The 22,750-nt window shown below is 39.9% G+C and overlaps 1 protein-coding gene across 1 annotated transcript in view; it reads right to left on the bottom strand.

Moving 5' to 3' along the window:
- The window catches only part of flt1 (fms related receptor tyrosine kinase 1), a 77,697-nt gene extending 55,531 nt beyond the window's left edge, over window positions 1–22,166 (bottom strand). The window contains exons 1-4 of the mRNA XM_041813976.1: window positions 21,636–22,166; window positions 17,464–17,560; window positions 12,785–12,990; window positions 6,716–6,840 (exon numbers count right to left, since the gene is read on the bottom strand). Of these exons, the coding sequence (XP_041669910.1) occupies window positions 6,716–6,840; window positions 12,785–12,990; window positions 17,464–17,560; window positions 21,636–21,693 (486 nt within the window). The 5' untranslated portion in view covers window positions 21,694–22,166. The remainder of the gene's footprint in view (window positions 1–6,715; window positions 6,841–12,784; window positions 12,991–17,463; window positions 17,561–21,635) is intronic.
- Window positions 22,167–22,750: the final 584 nt, after the last annotated feature.

Below are 22,750 nucleotides of genomic sequence, written 5' to 3'. Positions count from 1 at the left end.
ATTTTCCCCACATTTTTTCTGTTTCTAGTCCATTTTCCCTATCTGTTAGCTGCCTTTCATCAATTTTCCACAACTTTTTTACAGCTTTTAGTCAATTTTTGCCACCTTTTTGCCCATTTTTCCAACCTTTATGCTGCTCTTAGTCTAGTTTTATCACTGTATGCTGCTTTTTGCCCCTAATTTCCAACCTTTCTGCTACTTTTAGTCCATTTTTGCCACCTTTTTGGTGCTTTTTGCCCATTTTTCCAACCTTTCTGCTGCTTTTAGTCTACCCCCCCATACTGCTTTTAGTCCATTTTGCCACCTTTTTGCTGCTTTTAGTCCATTTTGACAAATTTTAGCTGCTTTTAGTCAATTTTTGCCACCCTTTTGCTGCTTTTTGCCCTTTTTCTCCCTTTTTTGCTACTTTTAGTCAATTTTTGCCACCCTTTTGCAGCCTTTTGATCATCTTTACCACCTGTAACTCTTTTTTTTCACTTCTAACCCTTTTTTGCTACTTTTAGTCAATTTTTCCCATTTATGCCTATTTTTGCCCCTTTTTACCATTTTTGCCATGTTTAACTTATTATTATTGCCACTTTAACCCTTTTTTGCCATTTTCATGACTTCGATTGTGGCTCTTGCAAAAGTATTTTTCAACAATTTGACTGTTTGGTTGAGCAGGGTTGATAGACTAGATAGACTGTTCAACATGCAGAAGGTTATATTTCATATTCATCTGTGAAACCTCCCATTTAAAGTGTTTGGGAAGGGCAGGGTTTTTCAAAAAAATTCTCAGAAGGTGATTGGATAATTGCTATGGCTTTCACATTCACTATGGACCATTCAGAGCGACAAGACAAAATGCTGTATCTGTGGTAGTAACCTGAGCTCATCAGACAGGTGCTGCTCATTATAGACTGGACTAAAGACTCAGAGGTACCAATTTTCCAATTTTCCAATTGTGGGTAATGTACCACAGGAGGTTCGCAACTTAGCATGCTAGAATACGGGTAATAAACACGGGAAGCTCGCAGTTCAGAAAGAGCAAGCATGAACAGAGTAAGAAAAAAATGAAAGAGAGAAAGGTTACAGATTTCTTATGACATATGCATATCAAAGAACAAGAGAAAAACAAAACTATTATCATAAATGAACTGAAAACACCCCAGCATGGACTTTGATGAAATTTCCAATGTTGCAATAATAACACTGGAGGTTTTTACGGCCTTTCCTCTTGAACACACAGAGCTTTTTAGAATTTTCCTGGAATGCTGCGTCATTTTTGAAGGTTTAAGCTTTAAAAAGCTTCTCTTTACACCAATTTGTGATATGTTTTGACCTTTAATGGAGTTGTTCACTTAATTTGTAGCTCATTTTTGCTAAATGAAATTACAAAAATACGTTTTTGGATTAAATTAGTCAAAGAAGCCCCCCATCTATAACCTCACTTGCTGGTTTTAGACTTCTATAATCTCAATTCTATAACACTTGTGTAACCTTGTTGTTTTCTTGGAGGCAGCCTTGAGGAAATGTTTACGAGAGTTTCTGTGACATAGTGGAAGCCTCCCACCCACCCTCAAGGGAACAGGTAGACCCCCACCACCTCCAACACCACTCACTCACACTTCCCCTTGCCCCGGCACCCCCAGTGTGAACTGACTGATATCCCCCCTCCCAGAGTGCCCCTCTCAGACGCCACTGAGCTCTTCCTCCTCCTCCTCCTCTTCAGCCCCTGATTAAACCATCTCAGTGCCCTCAATGCCCTTCTTTACCACTACTTCCAAACCTCTATAAGTAAGACAGCAGTAGAGGAGAAAACAAGGGGAGGAGCTAAAAAGTCTCAGGATATGAGAAACGTGACTCCAGTCCATCTCCTTGCATCCTGTTACTACAGGATATAGACATTTGGACTGGAACCCCAGGTCAACCCTGTCATCCCAGACCTCCTGGTCACTTTCAGAGCGAGGGAGCTGAGAGAGAGCTCCTGGGTATTGTTCCTAATGACAAGGGTCATATTAGAGATCCAGGCAGAGTGCAAATTCCTTCCAGGAAAAAAACACTCCAGAGGCTGTGACAGTGAGTGGATTCCTGGTTCAGACCGGCCAGAGCAGGGTGATGAAGGAAGCAGAGGAGAGCTATTTTTAGACTGCGTGTTTTAGTGTTTGCAGGATAACAACACATGAATGAGTGCTGATGTGGCTGTGTCTGTTAGAGAATCAGACTCATATAACTCAGAACCAGAATCAGACATTGCACTAAATCCCAAAAGTGTCACTTCTCCTGGTTGAAATACTGTGAAGCATGTTATGGGCCTTACAGGATCACCTGTGATTGAAACAGAGTAATGACGTCACTTTAGAGTTTTTCATTCCACAGAACCAATCACAACCAAGTAAGAGACACATGATGACACAGCACATTGTGTCAAAGTACCACACACATCAGATTACATTGCTCAGTGCTCTGACATTTGGAGCCTCCACTGCAATGTGTGAGCATTCTCCTCTTTAAGAGACTTATTTCGGGACCACAAACGCACCATGGTCCTCAAAAGAAGGCTGCAGCTAGATCAGCTCGCCTTTGACAGAGACTTCAAACCCAAAATTGGAGGAGTGGTTAAACGCCATTCTTAGGCGGTTCAGCACCAACAATCGCCACCTCTAGCTATTCCAATGGTAAAAATATGTTCAAGTAACATGATTGGGGTTTCATGATTATTTAAAATGCTGAATGACGCTTGAAGTTAATTTAAAACAACATGTTATAGCGCGCATAGCATGATGCACAGATAAAGAGGGTGTGAGAAAAGGAGAAAAACTGAGAGACTGATGTGGCACAGTGCCTTGTGTGCATGAAATACAAACTTTACAGCATCATATTGTATGGTGTCATATTGTTTTGTATCCTATGTTTAAACTTGATCATATTGCATGGTCTTGTGTTTTATTAAATGGTATTTTACCGTGTTGTAAAGTATATTGTATTGTTTTGTATTGCATCGCATCCTATCATACTGTTTTGTATCGTATGGCAAATCACTGTCTCACGTCATATCCTATCATATTGTTTTGAATCATATCATAATCATACCATATTGTATTGTAATGTATCGTATTGCATTGTATCGTGACATATCTTAACGTATTGTATCATATTGTTTTGAATTGTATCATAATGTATCATATCTTAACATATCATAGCTGTCATAGCGTAACGTATTGTAACTTGTCATTTTGTATCATTACTTATCATATCCTACTGTAAGGTATCGTACTGCATTGTATTGTAACATACTGTAACATATCGTAACATATTGTAACACATCGTAACGTAACGTATTGAAACGTATCATATCATAACATAATGTAACGTAACATAACGTAATGTATCATATCGTAACATATCATAATGTATCATTACGTACCGTGTCGTATAATATTATATCATATCATATCATATCGTATTGTATCATAACGTATCATAATGTACCATATCATAATGAATCGTATCATGATGTATCATAATGTATCGTATCATATCGTAACATAACATAATGTAACATATCATAATGTATCGTATCGTAAGGAAGCGTAACATAACATATCGTAACGTATCATATTGTGACACATCGTATCATAACATATCGTGTCATAACTTAACGTAACCTACCATAAGGTAAGGTAGAGTAACATATCGTTACGTATCATACTGTAACGTATCGTTTCGTATCATATCATATCAAAAAGGAATTGCATCATATCGTAACATATCATAATGTATCGTATAGTAAGGAGACGTAACGTATCATATCGTAACATATTGTATCATAACTTAACGTATCGTATTGTATCGTATCGCAAGGTAAGGTAAGGTAACGTATCATATCATAATGTATCATATCATAACATATCGTGTCATACAGTGTCGTATTGTATTGCAGTGTTACGTAACATTACGTTTTGATTGTATTGTATTGCTTTGCATCGTTTCATTAGATTTTGTTTTGGTATTATAGCTCACTGAATTCTATCCTGTTTAATTGTATTGTATCATATTATATGCTTCGCATTGTATTGCATTGCACTATAATGTATTGTATCATATCGCATTGCAGCGTATAGTTTTTTGTCCTATCATATGATATCATTGTATTGTATTGTAATGTATCGTATCTTAGCACCTGTATCATAAACTTACTGTATCATATCATATCATAGTTGACTGGTGATTTCCAACCCTAGTACTGACACTTTCCTTTCTCACAAGCCCAATCCACCTGTCTTTGATCATCACCGGAATATTTTTCTAACTCCTTCATGAAGTTTCTGTTTCTGATTTTTGGAGAAATGTCTCAACTTTGGTATGAGTGCAGTGTAATTAAGTTCAGACATTTGTGTCCTCCATAGTTGTCTGTGTTGTATTAAGATGACAATTAACAGAATTTTCATCTAGTGCCATTTCAGTGTCATGTTTAAACTGCATGATGGTTTATGATTAAAAAACCCTGCAAACATGACTACATTTTATCAGTTGCAACTTCACTTTGAGTTTTGAGATCTTTAGCATGTGTTCATGTGATTTTTAGGCCCTGACCTGACAGGGTGAACACACTGAAGACTGCATCATAGGGAGATTAGCCCCAAATCTTGTCTATTAAAACGGAAACCTTTTAAAACATTGAATCACTATCCTCTTTGGACAATTGTGTGCTATTTAATCCTTAAAAACAGCTTTAAAATGTCATCTATGGCTGTGGATGAAATTTGCTATTAAATTTTTATGGAGAAAGTAATCTTTAAAGATAGGGAGTCTTACAAACTGATATTAAAAGGCAGTGTGAGTCTGATTCACTGTTTACACAACAGCAACATTTTCACTGGAATTTTAAAGTTCAAGCCTTTAGAAAAATTTGGCATTAATTTTTTCGGAACGGTTGATGGAGTCACATCCTGTTGCTCATGCTGTAAAAACATACCTTTATTTAAAACCTGCATGAAGAAGTTCTAAAATAAAGGCAAGTCAGCATAGACTTGTGCCTTGGTTGCCACCTCGGTCAGTCTTAATACAACATGATTTGCCAGCTAAGACCTCCCCACTCTACCTTTGATATAACCCCTTGTACCAAGCCAGTTCCAGGGTTGGTTCCAAGACCTGTCCCTGGGCCAGAAAAAGCAGTTTCGGCATGGCACCATACTGGTCCAGGAGAAAGAACCAGAAGAGCACCATTCCAAAAAGACTTTGGAGGATTGAGAGGCTATACAAAGGCCAGGATAGCATCCCTTCTCTCCAGTGGAGGGAACAAGCCCAATAAGCTTTGTGGATAAGTGCACACACTACCAACATCTGGCATTATCTACATAAAAGAGGAAAGGTGCCATTTGTAAACAACAGGGCGTTGAACATGACAACAGTGCTGAGCAAACATGGATGCAAAAGTGGTCTGAGGAGGAGAAGAGCTGTCTCCTGGCTATGTGGGCCTCAGAAGTACAAAGAAAGATGGAAGGAGCCACAAGTGCTGCTGGGAAAAGGCAATGCGCACGGACATTTACAGAGACAAAATAACATCCCTGTCCAGCTCCAGTCTGAGGATTAGCGAGTCAGTTCTCTGATGGTTCTTACACTGAACTAAATGAGCTCCAGCTTCAGCTCTAGCCCAGCACTGGTCAGGAGCTGGCTTGATGTAGAGAAAATTTGCACCATGATGCATATGTGATCAAGTAACTGGGGAGGATCTGAGGGACAGTTTGTGAAACTGTTGGTAGCGTAGGTGTGAAAACAGCTGAACAAAGACGTGTATGACGAGATGTGTGGGAGTTTGAGCCACACGCGAGATAGAAAAGATAAGATCTGCCGTTGCATTGATTCAGTGTGTCTCATAAATGTCCTAAAAGGAAGTGCAGTATTGTTGGACTCTCCCTTAAACACACGTTTCTTCTAACCTAATGAGTTTTTTGCTTCTGACATACACGCAATAGCAATCTATTATGGCCATCCGTATGTTTTACAACCCCTCTATTGTAGTAAAGCCACGTTAACTTCCTTCAGTGACGCACAGACTGTCATATTAATGATGGTTTTACGTGATTGAGGAGAATAGACTCTACTTTGATCTGCCGGAGCCAACAGTAGCCACCTCAGCTTCCTCCACCAGGCTAACCAGCTGTTTTAAACATCAGCGAGGGGAAGCTGGCAGCCAGTGTTTCTACTACAAGAGGTGGAAGGCAAGATGTGGGAAGTGGAGCTGGCTAGAAGCCAAAGGGGCACTCCAGACCCCATGTCCTGTCTCCAGAGGAGGAAACGGTGCCAACAGGACTGTGCGGGCGCCGCTTGTTTGGAAAAAGCCAGCGATGAAAAGAGGTAACCTTTGATAGAGAGTTTTGAAGCAGACAGATGTGGTTTTGTTTCATTGACAAATACAAAACCAGACACATGTAGACGCTCCTCACTGAACTAAGATCGTCCACTGGCTCCTTCACTCAGCACTCAAGCACCAACACTTACAAACACATCCGCACACTTTCACACATATCCGCTGACGGATACAAACAAACGGACACACACGCCTCAGCGTTATGAGTGCCAAGATAAAACAATGTGGTGAGTGATCTGCAAAGGGAGAAAAATTGGGACACACACATGGAAAAATCTGGGACAAGTGATGCTGTGCAGAAAACCTTTGCACACAAACGTCAGAGCTTTCTCTTGCTGTTTCATCCGTATTCACTGCACTGACCTTGACCAGCTTGGTGGTAATGTTGGGGTGGGTGACACGGCACGGGATGACCAGCGGCTGCTTCTCCTTCATGTACAACACATCTGGGCTCATAGCCGGATGGTCCACAAATGGCTGCTGGCTGTCTGAAACCAAAACACAGCGGTCAGGGACACGTATGGAACACATCAGTAGTGTGTAAATCAAATGCACAAACATGGACTAATTCCGTCATACAAATCAACATCACAGGCATGTGTTTAAAGTATCAGTTTAAGGCAGAAAAACAAATTTTCTCACTCGCTTCTAGTTGCAAAAGCACTGCTGCTTTTGGTTGTAATTCTATGGGATATTTTTACCTCGTGGTTTCAGCTCATAATTTCATTTGTCATGTCACAGCATGAAGCACAGATGTTTTAGATTTAAGTGACCCAAAAGGACAAAACAACAAATTCTATAATCTGAAGAAGCTGAAACCAGAGGTTGTTTGGTTTATTTTGACAGCAGATGTGTCGCTTTTGTTTTTTCTGCATTTTTTGAAAGACAATCTGCATTTATTCATCTCTATTTTACTGGAATGTAGGCTGTAATCTAGGGAACAATTTCAAAACATGGACCAGTTCATCTTCAACTTGTAAAGCAAATGTTCTCTCATCTCTAAATGATGTTTTCTTTTTTTCTCCATTTTAACCCAAAGAAAATTGTTGCTAGTTTCCCTCTTCATCCCTGCATAATGATTTTAGATATCCCTGAAGCAGCTTGCTGGCCCATTAACCTGCTCTAATAAGATGGTAGCCCAGGAGGGAAAATCCAGGGGAGAAAATCTGGTTAAAAGAGCAACAAATAGCCCTGCATGTGCTGTTGGAAAAATGCAATGATGAGGTTCTGCTTTTTTCTGTGAAGCAGTGTTAATTGTATCTGATCTGTGGTGATGAAATCTGACAAGAAGTAAGCTCAGTTTTCATCAAGATGACTAAAACTAGACTAAATGTCATGACGTTTTTGTCGGACATTCAAAATCCATGATATTTCTCCACTGTGGGTAAATCTTTCAAAAAAACAATGTAGTTGTATCTATTCTGTGCCAAGCTGTAGAAAGCAGGAACCCCAGGTTTAGCAGAATGCAGAGAACACAACAGTATGATCTGGTACCAGATTTAGGCAAGAAAATAAATGCTTGGACTAAAAGTAAAGACTAAAATGTGAGGACTTCTTATGGACTGAAATTAGACTAAAACATTATTAAGTGTTTGTCGACTAAAACTTATAAGGATAGAAATGACTAAAATGTGATTGAAACTAAAAGACAGTTCAGCTAAAGACTCAGACTAAAATTTTTAAAAGATGCCAAAATTAAGAAAATCAGCTTAAAAAGTGCAAAAATATTGTTTGGACTACAAAGACTTTGGCTTTTGCAAAGTTTGTTAGTTGCTTGACTAATCAAAAATATCTCACTGCAAACTAGAAAAGCACTCGGAGAGCCCAGATTTCTGCCATTAGCCCTATCTCCCAATAGTGAAGAATCCCTTAAAAAATTCCCGGATCCATCCCCATGTGCCCCCAACCACGGCATTTGCTGATTACTCCCACCCCAGTGAGGTAGAAACATGGTGAGGAAAAGCATCGGCTTCGCTACGGGTGGACTGTCATGGTGGAAGCATTGCCTGCTGGTGCCAACAGATTTACTGAAAGTCTCACCCATGGTCTCTCTGGACGACTGAGAAGTCATGGCAGAGGGTGAATATTCCTCTATTTCTCCCAGCATTGTGAGTATTCTCACTACAATTCGCTGTCTGTCTCTCTGTTACGCTCTGACTCGTCTTTCTTCAAGCGGGCGTGCGTCTTTCAAAGTCTATAAACTCCAAAACTTTGAATAGAAACACACCCAAAATGCTGCTGGGTTTGAAGTTACTCATGTCTGCCATCTCCTGGTGTAAAGTGGTAAAAGCGCAGACCTCCACCATTAGCCCTATCTCCCAATAGTACAGAATCCTTAAAAAAAATCCTGAATCCAGACGGTGATGCGGATCACTCCCAAAATCTAATCAGTTCTTCCTTATGCCATTTCTGACATTTCCTGAAAATTTCTTCAAAATCTGTCCACAACTTTTTCAGTTATGTTGCCAACAAACAAACTAACGAACAAACGAACAAACGAACAAACCCACCCGATCACAGGTAATAATACGGAGGTAATAATACAAGCTCAAATCATCTAATAAACATTTTATATCAAATATAAGCATGCAAAAATAACGTCTGAGTAAATGTTATTTTACTTGACTAAAAATGTTACTTAACCTTTTCTTCATGAAGAAGACAAGACCAAGGGTCAATCCTTCTTTACTTTACTACTTTCCGTTCTCGAGTTATCTTGTACACATACAAACAAACAAACAAACAAACGAACAAAGATACGGAACCCTTTACATAACCCCCTGCGGATTTCATTGGCGTGGGTAGTAAATGTTTTAACTAAAAGTTTTGGCTTTAATGTGATCACTTTTTATGGACTAAACTGGACTAAAACGCTTTTTAGTTTTCATTGACTGAAACTGGATTAAAACTATAAAGTTTCAAAATGACTAGAATGTGTTTAAAACATTTTAATATTGAGCCAAAAAGGTTCATTTATGATACAGATACTTTCATATATTTTTTAAATTTGACTAAAGTGAAACTTCTTTATATTCTAGATAAATCCTATACAAAGGGAAATATTTCCAGACTTTTTTTGTTTAAATCTTGTTGATTACAGGTCATAGAAGTCAGGTCAAAGGATTTATAATACAGAACTGCTGACCTTCTGCAAAATTGTGCTCATTTATGCACTCAGTAAGTGATTGGAGCTCCTTATGAGCAAGTGACTGAATCTATGAGGCAAATCAGTCCGGCGCACTGCTGGGGTTTTATGACATCCAGGTTGCTATGATAGCAGCCTTCAGCTTTTCTGTGTTGTTCTTTTTATTGTTTTTTTTTTTTTTTTTTGGTCTGTTTTTCATCGTTCTCTCAAAGCCTATGGATAAGTACAAAATGTAGCAATACCATCGCCATCGTGGGGCAGTGCTGAGCAATGCAGCCAACAGTTCAACCCAGAGTGGCAAAATACGACGAAGAAGAATCATTTGAAAAAAAGGTGAAACTTAATCAAGGGGAATATTGAGTGAGTTGTTAGAAAACACAAACATATTAATGATGTTAGCTCCCCTGAGCTCAAAGACAGACAACTAGAAGAGCACAGCTGAGCAGGAGAGACAGCAGCCTCTAGTGGATTGGCTTTTTAATGTCCACTCCAACATAACAGACTCACATAAATGTGAAGGCAAAGATGGTTGGACGTTTAAAACACATTTAGAACAATGCCAACACTTTTACAAAACAGGATTTTTTGACTCCTGAAGATCTTCTGGTGTTTAGTATCTATTATCAGATGGAGACAAGAGTCTTGAGAAGTCTTGTACAGAACTAGCTGAGCCCCTTTAACAAAAAAATCAAAATTTTGTCACACACAGGATCTTTATTGAAACAGTGATGTTCTATAAACTGAATAAACTTTGCAGCAACTGAGAGATGATGAGCTGTTCCTGAACAAGCCTGCTCTATGAAAAGGTTCTTTAATGTGAGCCACTGTAGCTAACTCCCATGTGAGTGCCACTTTTCTGTCTATTCCACATTTAAAAACCCAACCTGGTACCAAATGAGGAGCCAAACAACCAGCTCTACTGGGCTTAATCAGATGATCTGGATCTCTTAAGAGAGACAGATTTCCTGTCACAGTGAGTGAGACTAGACAGATGTCAGCCGAGGAAACAGCTGAACAGTTTAGCACATCAGAATTTGTTCTAAACCACAGCAAAAATGTACCGAACTAAACCAGCTCACATTGTGGAAACGGACCATGCACCCGTCCAGGCTTTAGAGCAGGGGTCATACTTGCACAAGGGCAAGCTTTTTCCTAAACACACACTTTGAGGGCCAAACTTTCAAATAACCAAATAAGTTTTTAAAATGGTCAAATAAACATATTTTTGTTTGCTAATTTTAAATTTCTTTTAAATTTACACAATTTTAAGGCTCTAACAGTGAGATCAGTCCCTTTATAGCAGCCAAGGAGGTGACGGAGACATTCTAGCTGAATATTTCTATGGCTATTATGTTGTCTATCGTTTGGTTCAGTGCTAATATGCTGGATATCGATAAGCGAAAAACCCAAGTAGGACTATAGCTTTCCTAAAACGCCTGAAGATGAAAGTTCCCACAGAAGACGGCAGTTTTTTTAAACAAGAATGGGCAGATAGATACGCGTTTCACATGCATTATATTTGCTGATAATGGCTGACAGAGGATTTCTGATAAATGGATGAAATATAATCCTGGTATATCCTGGTTTGCTTCCTGCAGAGTTTGCATGTTCTCCCCATGCATGCATGGGTTGTCCCCGGGAACTCCGGCTTCCTTTCCCCACCAGATACATGCTCATTAAGTTAATTGGTGACTCTAAATTGCCCGTAGGTGTGAGTGTAAGCGTGCCTGGTTGTCTGTCTCTATATGTCAGCCCTGCGATTGACTGGCGACCAGAAAACGGTGTACCCTGCCTCTGGCCCAATCACAGCTGGGATAGGGTCAACCCCACTGTGACCCCCAACGGGATAAGCAGTATAGAAAATGGAAAGGAATGGAATTAGACAAATACAGTAGTTTAGAGCTTTTGTAATGTTTTTTGGTAATATTAGATTTATAGAAGGTGAACTTGATGTGACAGAGTGACCTAGATTGGTTTAAAGTATTATACTGCAAAAACATTTGATCTTTTCAGCATCAGTTTGGGTTCTTCAGCACGACATCGAGCTCATGGATGTATCAAAGAAAAAAAGTATAAGCCCTGGAAATGGGACCACTGATGAGGTGAGAATATGTTATTTTAAATCATTTTCATGAACTGACCCTTTAATTTCACTCACAAACAAAACAGAAAGAAAACAATCAGCCGGCTCAAACAAACACACACACTTCCAAGTATCAATCTCAACAACAAACACAAATAAACAGACACACACTCCTTAACACACCCATTCATTGAATACCCATTGAGCCAATGACTGCCTGTAGTCAACAATAAACACACAGATTGTTTAGAGGCAATCAAACAGCCTCTCTGAGCTTTCTCCTCCCTGCTCGACTCCTGTTAGAGCTTGGTGCCATTGAAAAGTGTGGGTGTTGCTCGCTGTATTGTTTGGGTGTTATTCAAGGAAAGCAAATCTCTGAACATTCGAACAAAAGTACCCAAAGGACCGACCAACTGAGGGCTTCCTTCTCTCGCTTTGATTCCTAATAGAAGGCCCAGGGAGGCAGCGTCCTAGCAGAGCCACAGGCCAAGTCTGATGCTAAATGGACACGTTGACCTGAGGGATTTATGGCCCCTGAGGGTCCTGTTAGCCAAACAGTAGCGTGCCCTGTGACCCTGGCCTCCAGCCCAGCTCCATGCCAGCTAACAGACCCACCCTGAGCAGCGTTGCCCTCCAGGATAGGGAGGAGCTGACTTGGTGCCTTTACTGAAGCCTTCATCTTGTCCTTTTCAGCTCCACACACCTCCCTGCCGGCACCTTGTAGAGACACAGTGACATCCCCTTCCACTACACCCCTCCATCCCCTCTTTTGAGCCCTCCCCCTCCTCCTCCTCCTCCTCCTCCAAGCACAGGATGCTTCAAGCGAGGCTGAGCGGAGCAGATAAGGCTGATGCCCTGGGAAACTCTGCCCGGGGCCTGAGCCTTTCAGCAGCTGGGCTATTCCTGGCCTCGAGGTAGCACGTAAACGAAAGTAAAAAAGGATTTAAATATAGAACCACAGGGAGGTAGAGAGGAGGGGCTGGAATCTGTGCCAGAGTCATGTAGAAGGATGTGTTGTTGGGACAAACAGTGTTTAGATATAATTGGCTCTCTGGCATTGGTCTGTATTTAGCACCCACTGCATCCTGTTTAACCTGGAGGTATAAACAATCAGCATGGAGGGGGGTTTAGAGAGCTCAGGGCTTCTCTGTGAGTGCAAGGGAGGGAGAGCTTTACCCATGGAGCTCAGGCAGGAGTGTCTTACCTGTGACATAAACGTAAACTGATGTCTGTTTCCGGGTTTGGCGTTGGTATCTGCAGCGGAACAGGCCGGTATGCCGGGCCTGACTGCGGCTCACCGTCAAACTGCTGCAGTACTGCTGGCGGGTCCGCCCACAGCGAGAATCCTCCACCTGCACCTGATCTCTGGCCAAACCCGGTGGGAACGCCCATGTCAGCTCCCAGCGACCCCTGGCCAGAAGAAAAAACTTGGCAATCTTTGTATGCACATTCACATTCAGCTTATGAAATCCATCCGTTATTAGCATGATTGTTTTACCATCTTGAGCTGAAGCCCCTTCAGTGCAGAACTGAATCACTCAGAACGGCTTTAAAGCTCCTGTGAGGCTCTTTCAGTTTGGTTTGTGCTGATTTGGACACTTCCTGTGCCAAAATATTTGGCATGAGTAGTCTTTTACTTATCCTGCTGTCTTTAAAAAGATAAAAGTATGACTCAACAGGAATCTTAGGTGGGGAGAATGTAAAAACAAGCCTGTTTTGATGTCTGAAATCTTCCCTACGGAAACATTTATATGCCTTAAAACAAACCATGCAGCAGTGAACGATGTTATCCTTGATCATGTTATTTGCTTTTATACCTCACAAAGAAACGACTGTAATTTACTTCAGTTTTTGACATAGCAAGGTAAACACTCCTCACAGGAGCTTTAAAGGTTTGAACCTTAAAAAAAAAAATAGATTGTGTCTTCTTGTGATGTTCTCTGTTTCAGAGCAGAAATATAATAATAACCCTTAGTAATTATATTTGACCATATTCAGTCTTTTATAGTCCTAATACAGAAGCCTGCATTAAATCAGCAGCACTGGTGCCAGCGTTCTTACAAATAACTCATTTTGGAGCTGAAAAGTGTGTCGAGCTATTTTTGGGTTCTGATATACACATGACTTATTTGTAGCCCTTTTTAACTCAGATTAATCACCGATTACACATTTTCACATTTGTTGCATGTTTTTTTTTCCATTTTTGCCCCCTTTAGTATATTTTTGCTACTTTTTAACCCGTTTTCACTACGTTTGCTGCCCATTTTTGCCCATTTTTGCCCATTTTTGCCTCTGTAACCAATTGTTGCCAGTTTTCACCAATTTTTGCCACTTTTTAGCTTCTTTTCACCATTTTTATGCCCACTGTTGACCCTTTTTGCCTCTCATAATCCATTTGTACCACTTTTGTTCCATTTTTTTGTATCCTTGAACCTTTTTTCTACTTTTAACCATTTTTCTGTCCATTATTGACCCTTTATTGCCTTTCCTAACCCGTTTTGTTTCTTTGAACCCATTTTATTTTACACTTTACACCCAATTTTCTCCCCTTACCACTTTCTGCCACATTTTCTTTTCATTTTTCACTTTTTTGTTCCACTTTAGTCCTATTTTTGTTTCTTTGAGTCCTTTTTTGCCACTTTTCATTCTTAAACCACTTTTTACCAAATTTTCCCTCTATTTTTGGCCACTTTTCACCAATTTTTGCCACTTTTTAGCTGCTTTTCACCGTTTTTATGCCCATTATTAACCCTTTTTGCCTCTCATAACCCATTTATTCCACTTTTGTTCCATTTTTGTTTCTTTGAACCCTTTGTTTTTGCCACTTTTAGCCACTTTTCACCATTTTTCTGCCCATTATTCACCCTTTATTGCCTTTCCTAACCCGTTTTGTTTCTTTGAACCCATGCTTTTACACTTTTACCCAATTTTCACCCTGTAACCACTTTTTTCTGCCATTTTTTGCCACTTTTCACCAATTTTTTACATTTTTCATCTCTTATTGCAGTTATATAATTTTATTTCCCTCAGTTATTTTGGTTTCTTCTACTTTTTCTCAGGCATTCTGATGATTTGTTCATCATGACTTATTAATAAAGTCTGACATTATTTCATAAACGGTTTAGTCAGTGTGCCTATTCACATTGTAAACATTAAGGCTGCGTCCACATGGAGATGAAAACAATATATTTGTGGGTAAGGCTTTATATTAAGGTCCTTGTAATAAGCAATAATAAGCGTTAATAAGTCCCTTATAAGTCCTTCTAAGATGCTTATCAACATTATTATGTGTTTATAAGACTATATAAAGAGTTTAAAGAGTTTAAAGAGTTTGAAGAGTTTGAAGAGCAAAAGAGTGGTTGCTTTGTAAAATGTTTAAATGCTAAATGTTCAGTGGAATTCTAAAAAACAAATCCAGCTCAGTTTTATGTTACACAGAATTGCACCTTTTTGTGCTTATTGATGTTTTGTCTAACATGCCTCAATGTTTAAAGGAGCTGGAAAGTGTACTCTTTTTTCAAAAGCCTGTTTTAGGTGACTTTTATACATTTTTAGTAAAATGTCCTCTTTACTTGACAGCCACAGCAATAAATAACAATTTTGGGCTTCACTGTTGAAACATTTGTATTATTATGTATTTTTTCTAACCATTTTATCAACTTTGACCACATGCAATGTTCATCCCAGAGGCTGAAGTTTTGAAAATCATTGCTAACATTAATAAATGCATAATAAAAGATTTATTAGCCTTAAAAAGGTATTGTTCTTGCTTTAGATCTGGTAGCTGCAAATAGCATGATTAACTGTTAACAAGTGCCTAGTTAACTAATAATAGATGAGCAATAAAGTATATTTTAATATTAATAAAGCAAATATGACAAAGACAATATTAACGCTTATATAGTCTTATAAACACATAAGAACATTGATAAGCATCTTATAAGGACTTATAAGGGCCTTATTAATGCTTATTAACACTTATTAACGCTATTACAAGAACCTTGATATAAAGCGTTACCTATTTCTGTTTTGTTTGAAAACATTTTCCGGAAACACAGGATCGTTTCTGGGAATGTCTGCGTAAGCACAGAACCACTAAAAACACTGTAGAAAATACGCCAAGCCTGGAAGTGACGCTGTAATGCTGCCACAGAAATGTGCTAGAAGAGAGAAAAAGATTACGGCGCATGCTTATAATCTATTATGATGTAATATCTCCATGGTAGATCTGAGAACATCTGGTGTATGCTGTTTTCCATTTGTTGTTCGTGGTAAAGGAGCCTCAGGTTTTGCTGTAAAAGCCATAGTAAGCTCAGTAGCTACTGCAGCACACACACAACCCTGTAATCCGCTGTTGTTGTTTTGGCTGGACTGGCATGTGGCCTAAGTGGGATATAATATGTATGACGTAATTGGCTGTCAACACAGAGGTGTGTAGAGATTAATTTATCTCCATGTGGATGGGGCCTAACAAAAAATGTACTCTTGTTTTAAGAAAAGGGGTTTATATTTTGCCAAAGCTTTAGCCCATTTTACTACAGCATGAATAAATAGACTTATTTCTCCCTTCTGTCCCCTAACAGACGGCCTTGTTTACCTATTGGCATTAAAGCTCCTGTACAGAACTTCTAGTCTGTGTTATTTTTTGCACTCTGTCTGGGCAGATTAGTGCATTTTCTCTCTTTTTTTTAATCTTGTCCTGTTGATATACGTGTCGTGTTTTCTGGCTAATATTTACGTGATTTTTTAAGTCAATCCAAAGGCTCATTTATGCTCCATGTGTTTCAAACACATACGGATATAGACATACGTTTCTGTCCGTACTCTGCTTTCTTTTCATCTTTTTATCATCCGTTCTCTAAAAGCTTACAAATACGGACCAAACATAGCAAACAGCGCCATTCATGAGCAAAGCAGCCAACAGTTCAGGACGGAGAAGAAAACCACAAAGACGCATAGTTTTAGAGAAAATTGAGCTTAACTGAGTTTCTGAGGAAATATAGTTGAATATTGAGTGAGTTGTTCAAAAATGAAAACAAATCAATGATGCCAGACAATCAAAGAGTACAGCTGGGCCGAGGACTGACCGTTCCTTCTTCAGCATCAAAGTCGCTCAGTGAGAGACGGCGGCCTCTAGTGGATCCGTTTTTCAGTGCCACACATAAGTATGAGAGCAATGACAGCAGTAACGTTTAAAATACACAGACCTACGGTATTTTCCTACATGCACAGAGCATGACTGCTCCTGTGCTGTCATCTTTGTCTGGGGAATGCTCTTTGAGCAGATCACCTTCTCTGACACCTACCCTACAGCGGCATTTCAACACATTAAATCTAACTGTACAGAAATAATCCAACTTTTTCTGGATGGTCTGTTTTGCTTTTGTAGCCCATAAAAAGGCATTAGTTTTAATTTCAGTGTCTTTCATCAACCAGAAAAATCTCCACACAGGAGCTTTAAGATATTCAGACTGTAAAATGGTAAATGGACTTGAGCTTGTGACTACTCAGAGCACTTTTATATCGCAGGTCACGCTTACCCGCTCACTCTAACACTCACACACTGATGATGAAGACTGCTATAAAGAGCCATCAGAGTTAGCTCATCCCAATGATATGCACCCAAACACATTCACACCCGTCTGATGCAGCACTGGGAGCTAATTAAAGTGAAGTGTTTTTCCAAGGAACATGTGAGTGTAGAAGCCGGGGATGGGACCCGCGACCTTCCGGTTGCTTGATGGCACTCATCCACAGTCACCCTAAAATTGATGGTGGAGTTTGGCTTTTCCTTTGCTTTGATATATCAAAAATGTTGTTTGCCCCACTGAATCCAATGAGAAATGTATCATATTGGCCTGAATGTGTCGACTTGAAACTCACCTGCAGTTGAGATGTAGCGTCTTGTTGACATCCAGGACTAGCTGCCGGGTTTTCACATCCAGAATAGGTACGCTGTACTTCCCCTTTTGCTCCTTATCTGCAAAGACAGAGGAGATGCTGAGAGGGCCGAAACATTTAAAACAGTTTCTTTAATTTTGGTATCAACAGTTGTCTGTATAAAACGTGGACAGAGTCTCTCATGGGTTTCTGAGGAACCATAATGAAGCCAAACCTTGTTGTTCCCCTTATTTGAAATGTTGCTTATCTAGAACAGTGGTTCTCAACCTTGGGGTCGGGACCCCAATGGGGGTCACGAGACACTGAAATGGGGTCACAAGATGCATTAAAAAACCTAAGAATATTTTTAAAATTACAGTGTTGACACTTTACACCAATTGTGTCAAATTTTAACCCCTTTTTGTTCATTCTTAACACCAATTTTGTCAATTTTAGCACATTTTTGCCACTTAACACCCATTTGTGTCAATTTTATACCCTTTCCACAACTGTTTTCTGCCTGTTTCTGTCACCTCTAAACCAATTCTTGCCACTTTTTGGCTCATTATTGCCACTGTTAACCACTTTTTACACCCCTTTTTGCCCATTTTAACCACAGTTATCCCATTTTTGCCAGTTTATATCAAATTTTCATCCCAGTCCATCTAATTTACCTTAATGTCTTTGCACTTTAAAGCCATTTCAGCCACTTTTTAATCCACTTTAACCACTTTGTGTGCCCATTCTTGCCAATTTAATCTATTTTTAGTTATTTTTTGGCCACTTTTATCTAATTATTGCCACTTTTAACCCATTTATGTTCTTTAAAAATCCATTTGTAACATCTTTTTCCACCATTTGTTGCCATTATTCACTACTTTAAGCAAATTTTCACCCATTTTAAATATGTATTTAACAAAAGTTACTTTCATTTTAAGAAGGCTATTTACAACACAAATGAAAAGAAAGAGATAATTGTTTCATTTATAAGAGTGGTTATTATTCAGGTCAAATATAAAATATGGCTTTCACAGCTTAGCCCAATGGACAAAGATTTTGCCGACCTCCAGGGGCCCACAGTTTGGCTGGGCCCCAGAAACCTCCCCTTTATCCCCCCTTATAGATGGCCTTGTCTCCACACAACTGTTCTTGAATGTTAATGGCTGTGTTCAACCACCTTCAGGTACAGTGGGGGTCCCCGGTCTCTGGCACGTGGGCCGTAAAGGTTGAGATCCACTGATCTAGAAGAAGGTAATAAGTATCTTGATGTTGAAATGTTCCTTCCTAGCTCATTATGTGGCTAATAGATCGCAATGGTTAGAACAACACAAACTTCTGGAAATAGCCTACACTGTGTCTGACCCGTCAGCCAGATCAGCCAAACTCCTTGTTATGCCTTATGATAACCAAAATATCAATTTACTGATAAAAAAGAAGCAGCTTTGGAGTCCAAAACTGTTATTTAACAAGCTCCACACTTGTTTATTTCTGATGTTAATGTTGCCACTTGAATATTGATTCTTTGCAGCCAGCTGCACGTGGACACTTGAGGAACTGCATCTTTACAGAGGAGGTTAAACTTGGAATCAACATGTAAAGATCTCCAGAAAGGTCAGAGGTCAGGCTCATCTAGTCAGCCCTCAGGTTAGAGTCATGCAGAGGGATGTTTACTCTCTTGACTCTGCTGAAGGAGAATCTTATCTATCAATAAACTCAGGGGAACTAATGAATGTATCGATGCATTTCTACTCAGTCAGGAATGTTCTTAATTCTTCAGTGTGGCCCCAGGTCTACATGAGACCACTTTAAAGAGGAAATCCTGGAAGACAAAACACTTTGCAAGTGATAAATATTTTCCACAGTTCCTGTAGGCTCCGTGCATCACAAACCGGACTAGACCGGACTGTGCCTGCAGAATGGTTTTTGGTGGGTCTGAGCTCTGCAGCACGTCCTCCACGCAGCCCACAGTGTATCTGTGACCCTCCTCGCGTCTCCTCGCTCAGGCCACTTGACAACTTGTGTGGAAATGCGTAAGCAGTGTCCCTCTTGTTTATCAAACGGGGGCATTTCTCCACTCCATGGCCGAGGTTTATTAATGAGAGATAAAGACGCCTGTCTGTCCACCCTTCCTTCCTCCCAACAACAGAGGAAACATCATTCAGGGAAGTCTGTCCTTCACTCTGACGGAGTGAAACACGGCTCACAACACAACTGTGCATATTGTCAGTTCACTCAGACAGCAGAGAGCGAGTTTATCATTGCAGCCCATTACCACGTTCATTGTCAGCATCATTGTTCCCAGTGGATGCCCCATTTTGTAGATCAAGTATTACTCACACTACTACCACTTCCTAATCTATTTCCTTAGGTTTCACAGTGTGTGAATAGGCAAAAACACAACACACACAAACACAGAAACACACACAGGGCCGAAAGGAAGACAGAGGGGAAGTCAGAGATCTCCTCCAGGTCTTTTGGGGGTTTTTCAACAAGCTGTGAAGTGTCTTAACTACTGTTTCTTAATCATTTCCTGCAACTTCACTGAAGTAAAACAGAAAGTCTGTTTTTTTTTATTAACTGCAGAAAGGATAATGACAATACTTCTTGGCACATCTTCCCACAGTATGTGGGGAAAAAACTCTATGACTTACCAGGAAAGTCAATAGGAGCAGAAATAAAACACTGGCATCACTGAGCAAACTGTCACAAAAACGCAGTGTCCTTATTTTTTTGGATAATAATTAAAACACCTGTTTGAAGTTGTTGTGATTTTTCAAACTGTGTTTTTAAAGTTTTATTTGAATGTGTCTGATGTCTGATACCATGCGCAGGTCTATCTTGTTAAAAAGAGACTGTGAATCTTAAGGGGACTTCCTTAAAAAAATATGAAACTAAGGATTTTTGGCACAACCATCCCAGCAGAAATAGATCTGTCATGCACAAAAGTTAGTCATATTGTATTATGGAGAAATTTAGGGGGTGTTTTTGAAAGAATATCCCTGTAAGAAAATTATAAAATCAGAAATCTAACATTTAAAATGCAACTTACTACTTTAATGTTAAACGCTTGTGCACATTTTCTTTTTGATGGGTCCTGAGGTCACCTCACAGAAGTAAAAATCTTCACTATAACACTGAAGCCATGGTTGCAATGCCTTATGTGCACACCTGATGTCTACACTAAACAAACTCTTGTCCTTATCTAGTTGTTTGTTAAACTTCTAGCCTTTGATTCCACTATTTTTGATTGTTCTTAAATCTGGCCTTACAACTACAAGGCAGATCTTTCTATGCAGCTGGGATAAAAGAAGTGGTCTATTTTTTAAAGAGATGTAATAATAAATTCAATTTTTATTTAAAAGGAGCTTTCAATCTGAAAAAGTGTCGAGCTTGCACATTGTCTGTATTTAGGCTTCAGGCTTGGTTCTGACCTTAAAAAAGTTGACTTTCTTTTTTTTTTAAATTATTTTTACGAGGATTTTTTTTTATCCATCAGACACACGTGAGTTAAAATGTCCAGCAAAAAGTCCATAGAAAGTTTGAGGCGCATCCCTATGAACTGATTTAACTTTACGCACGAGTTTGAACCAGCCCCAGGACCCCTCAATCATCAATATCTGTTCTTTTATTTGACAAAGTCACCAGTGTCAGGAAAACAACACCCTGCGTGCACAAGGAGCCGTGCCCTAAAGGTCTGCTTTATCCAAACACATGTCCCGCAGGATAGCGCTTATCTCCATCACAGCACACGGCTCTTCCAGAGGTTAACAAGCGAAGCAGTCTCAGGCACACGACCAGACAGATCCGCGTATGAATGGAGAAAAGCTGACGCGCCACAGTAGAGAGGCACGTTTTATTTTTATTCCAAAACACAAAGCAAATGTTCAACGCGAATTGTGGAAATTAATCCAAAAAGATAAGACGCATTGTGACCTTTTGGGACGCCGTAGTTCATTGTGAATGGCATCCATGTGGACACTCGTGCGTAAAACTCCATTTCTACAGGTTGTATGAGAGTGGGGGGTTTATACCCGTTACAGTAACATAAACGAAACCAAGAGCTCGAACTAGCTAAAAAGTAACTTAAGAAGTTATCAAATACAGATTTAAAAAGTTGCAGCACGTGCTCTGAGCACCTCTATTGCATTGCATCAACCAAAGTTAATGCTACTCACCTTTTGCGAGAACACCGTACAATCCACATAACAGGCAGATGAGGATAAAATTCATCATCTTGGGTGACTCCGATAGAGCAGGTGCGTTTTAAGAACAAAATAGAAAGCGGGTTTTAGTCCTGCAGTTGATGTTACCCCTCTCCAGACTTAGCCCAGCGCGGTGCGCTTGGCTGCGGCGCTCTGCTGCTGAATAGAGATTTCCTGAGGGCTGCTGCGGGAGATCACGCAACAGGACACCGAGCTTCAACTCCAGTGCAACTTTTTCTCATCGTTTTGGCTACTGGCGCGGATTTATACAGTTCCCACAGTGCAGCCACCGGATAGCAGACTTCCGTGACGTCTACTGACACACCCAAGGCGCGTAACTGCAGCCCCCCCTTTAATTCCTTCCCAGCAATCAATGACCCATCATTGAGGGGTTACTTGTTGTCCAAACAGCTAATTCGCGCTGACGTGCTGTTAAACACACACCTCTGCTGAAAATAATCTTCAAATTGTCTTATTGTCAGCACGTACTGGATTTACGCACCGCTGGACAGGAGGGGAACGCGCACTGGGCAGCTCTGTGCTGGAGGCTTAAATGCACCCTAGATCGAGAAACGGGATGATCAGCACGTAGGCACCGCAGGAAACGGGTGGTGTCAAGATCAACCTGACAATCACGTTCCTTGCATTCCCAACTGACAGTTTATCTCTAAATAGCGTTAGCTCCTGAGAAAAGCAGGTCAAACGTTCAGGAAAACTGAAAGAGATTGGCTAAAACATTAGAAGGTTACCTCAGTTCACAGGTGACGTTAGCGTCACAACATACAGGTGTATGTAAAGTAAAAAACAGCAAGCCCAAATAATGCACTCCACAGGTTGCTTTAAATGTCAAAGCACCAATGCAAACTGGGAAAGTAAAGACTTTTCATTCATCTTTCATTGATAATAAAGCACTGATGTAAGCAGATGCATTTAACATTGTGTCTTTAATATAAAGGCATATATTCTGATATTATGAAACATCGATGCAAACTGCACATTATTTAATCCTTTGGATGCAAGGTGCATCATCCCCCCAGGATACTGAATAAACAATGGTGCAGACTGGCCACAGGGTGGTGACATGAGCT

The sequence above is a fragment of the Cheilinus undulatus genome, linkage group 19 (assembly GCF_018320785.1).
Source record: "Cheilinus undulatus linkage group 19, ASM1832078v1, whole genome shotgun sequence".
NCBI lineage: Eukaryota > Metazoa > Chordata > Actinopteri > Labriformes > Labridae > Cheilinus > Cheilinus undulatus.
This window is presented reverse-complemented; position numbering and strand designations above follow the sequence as displayed.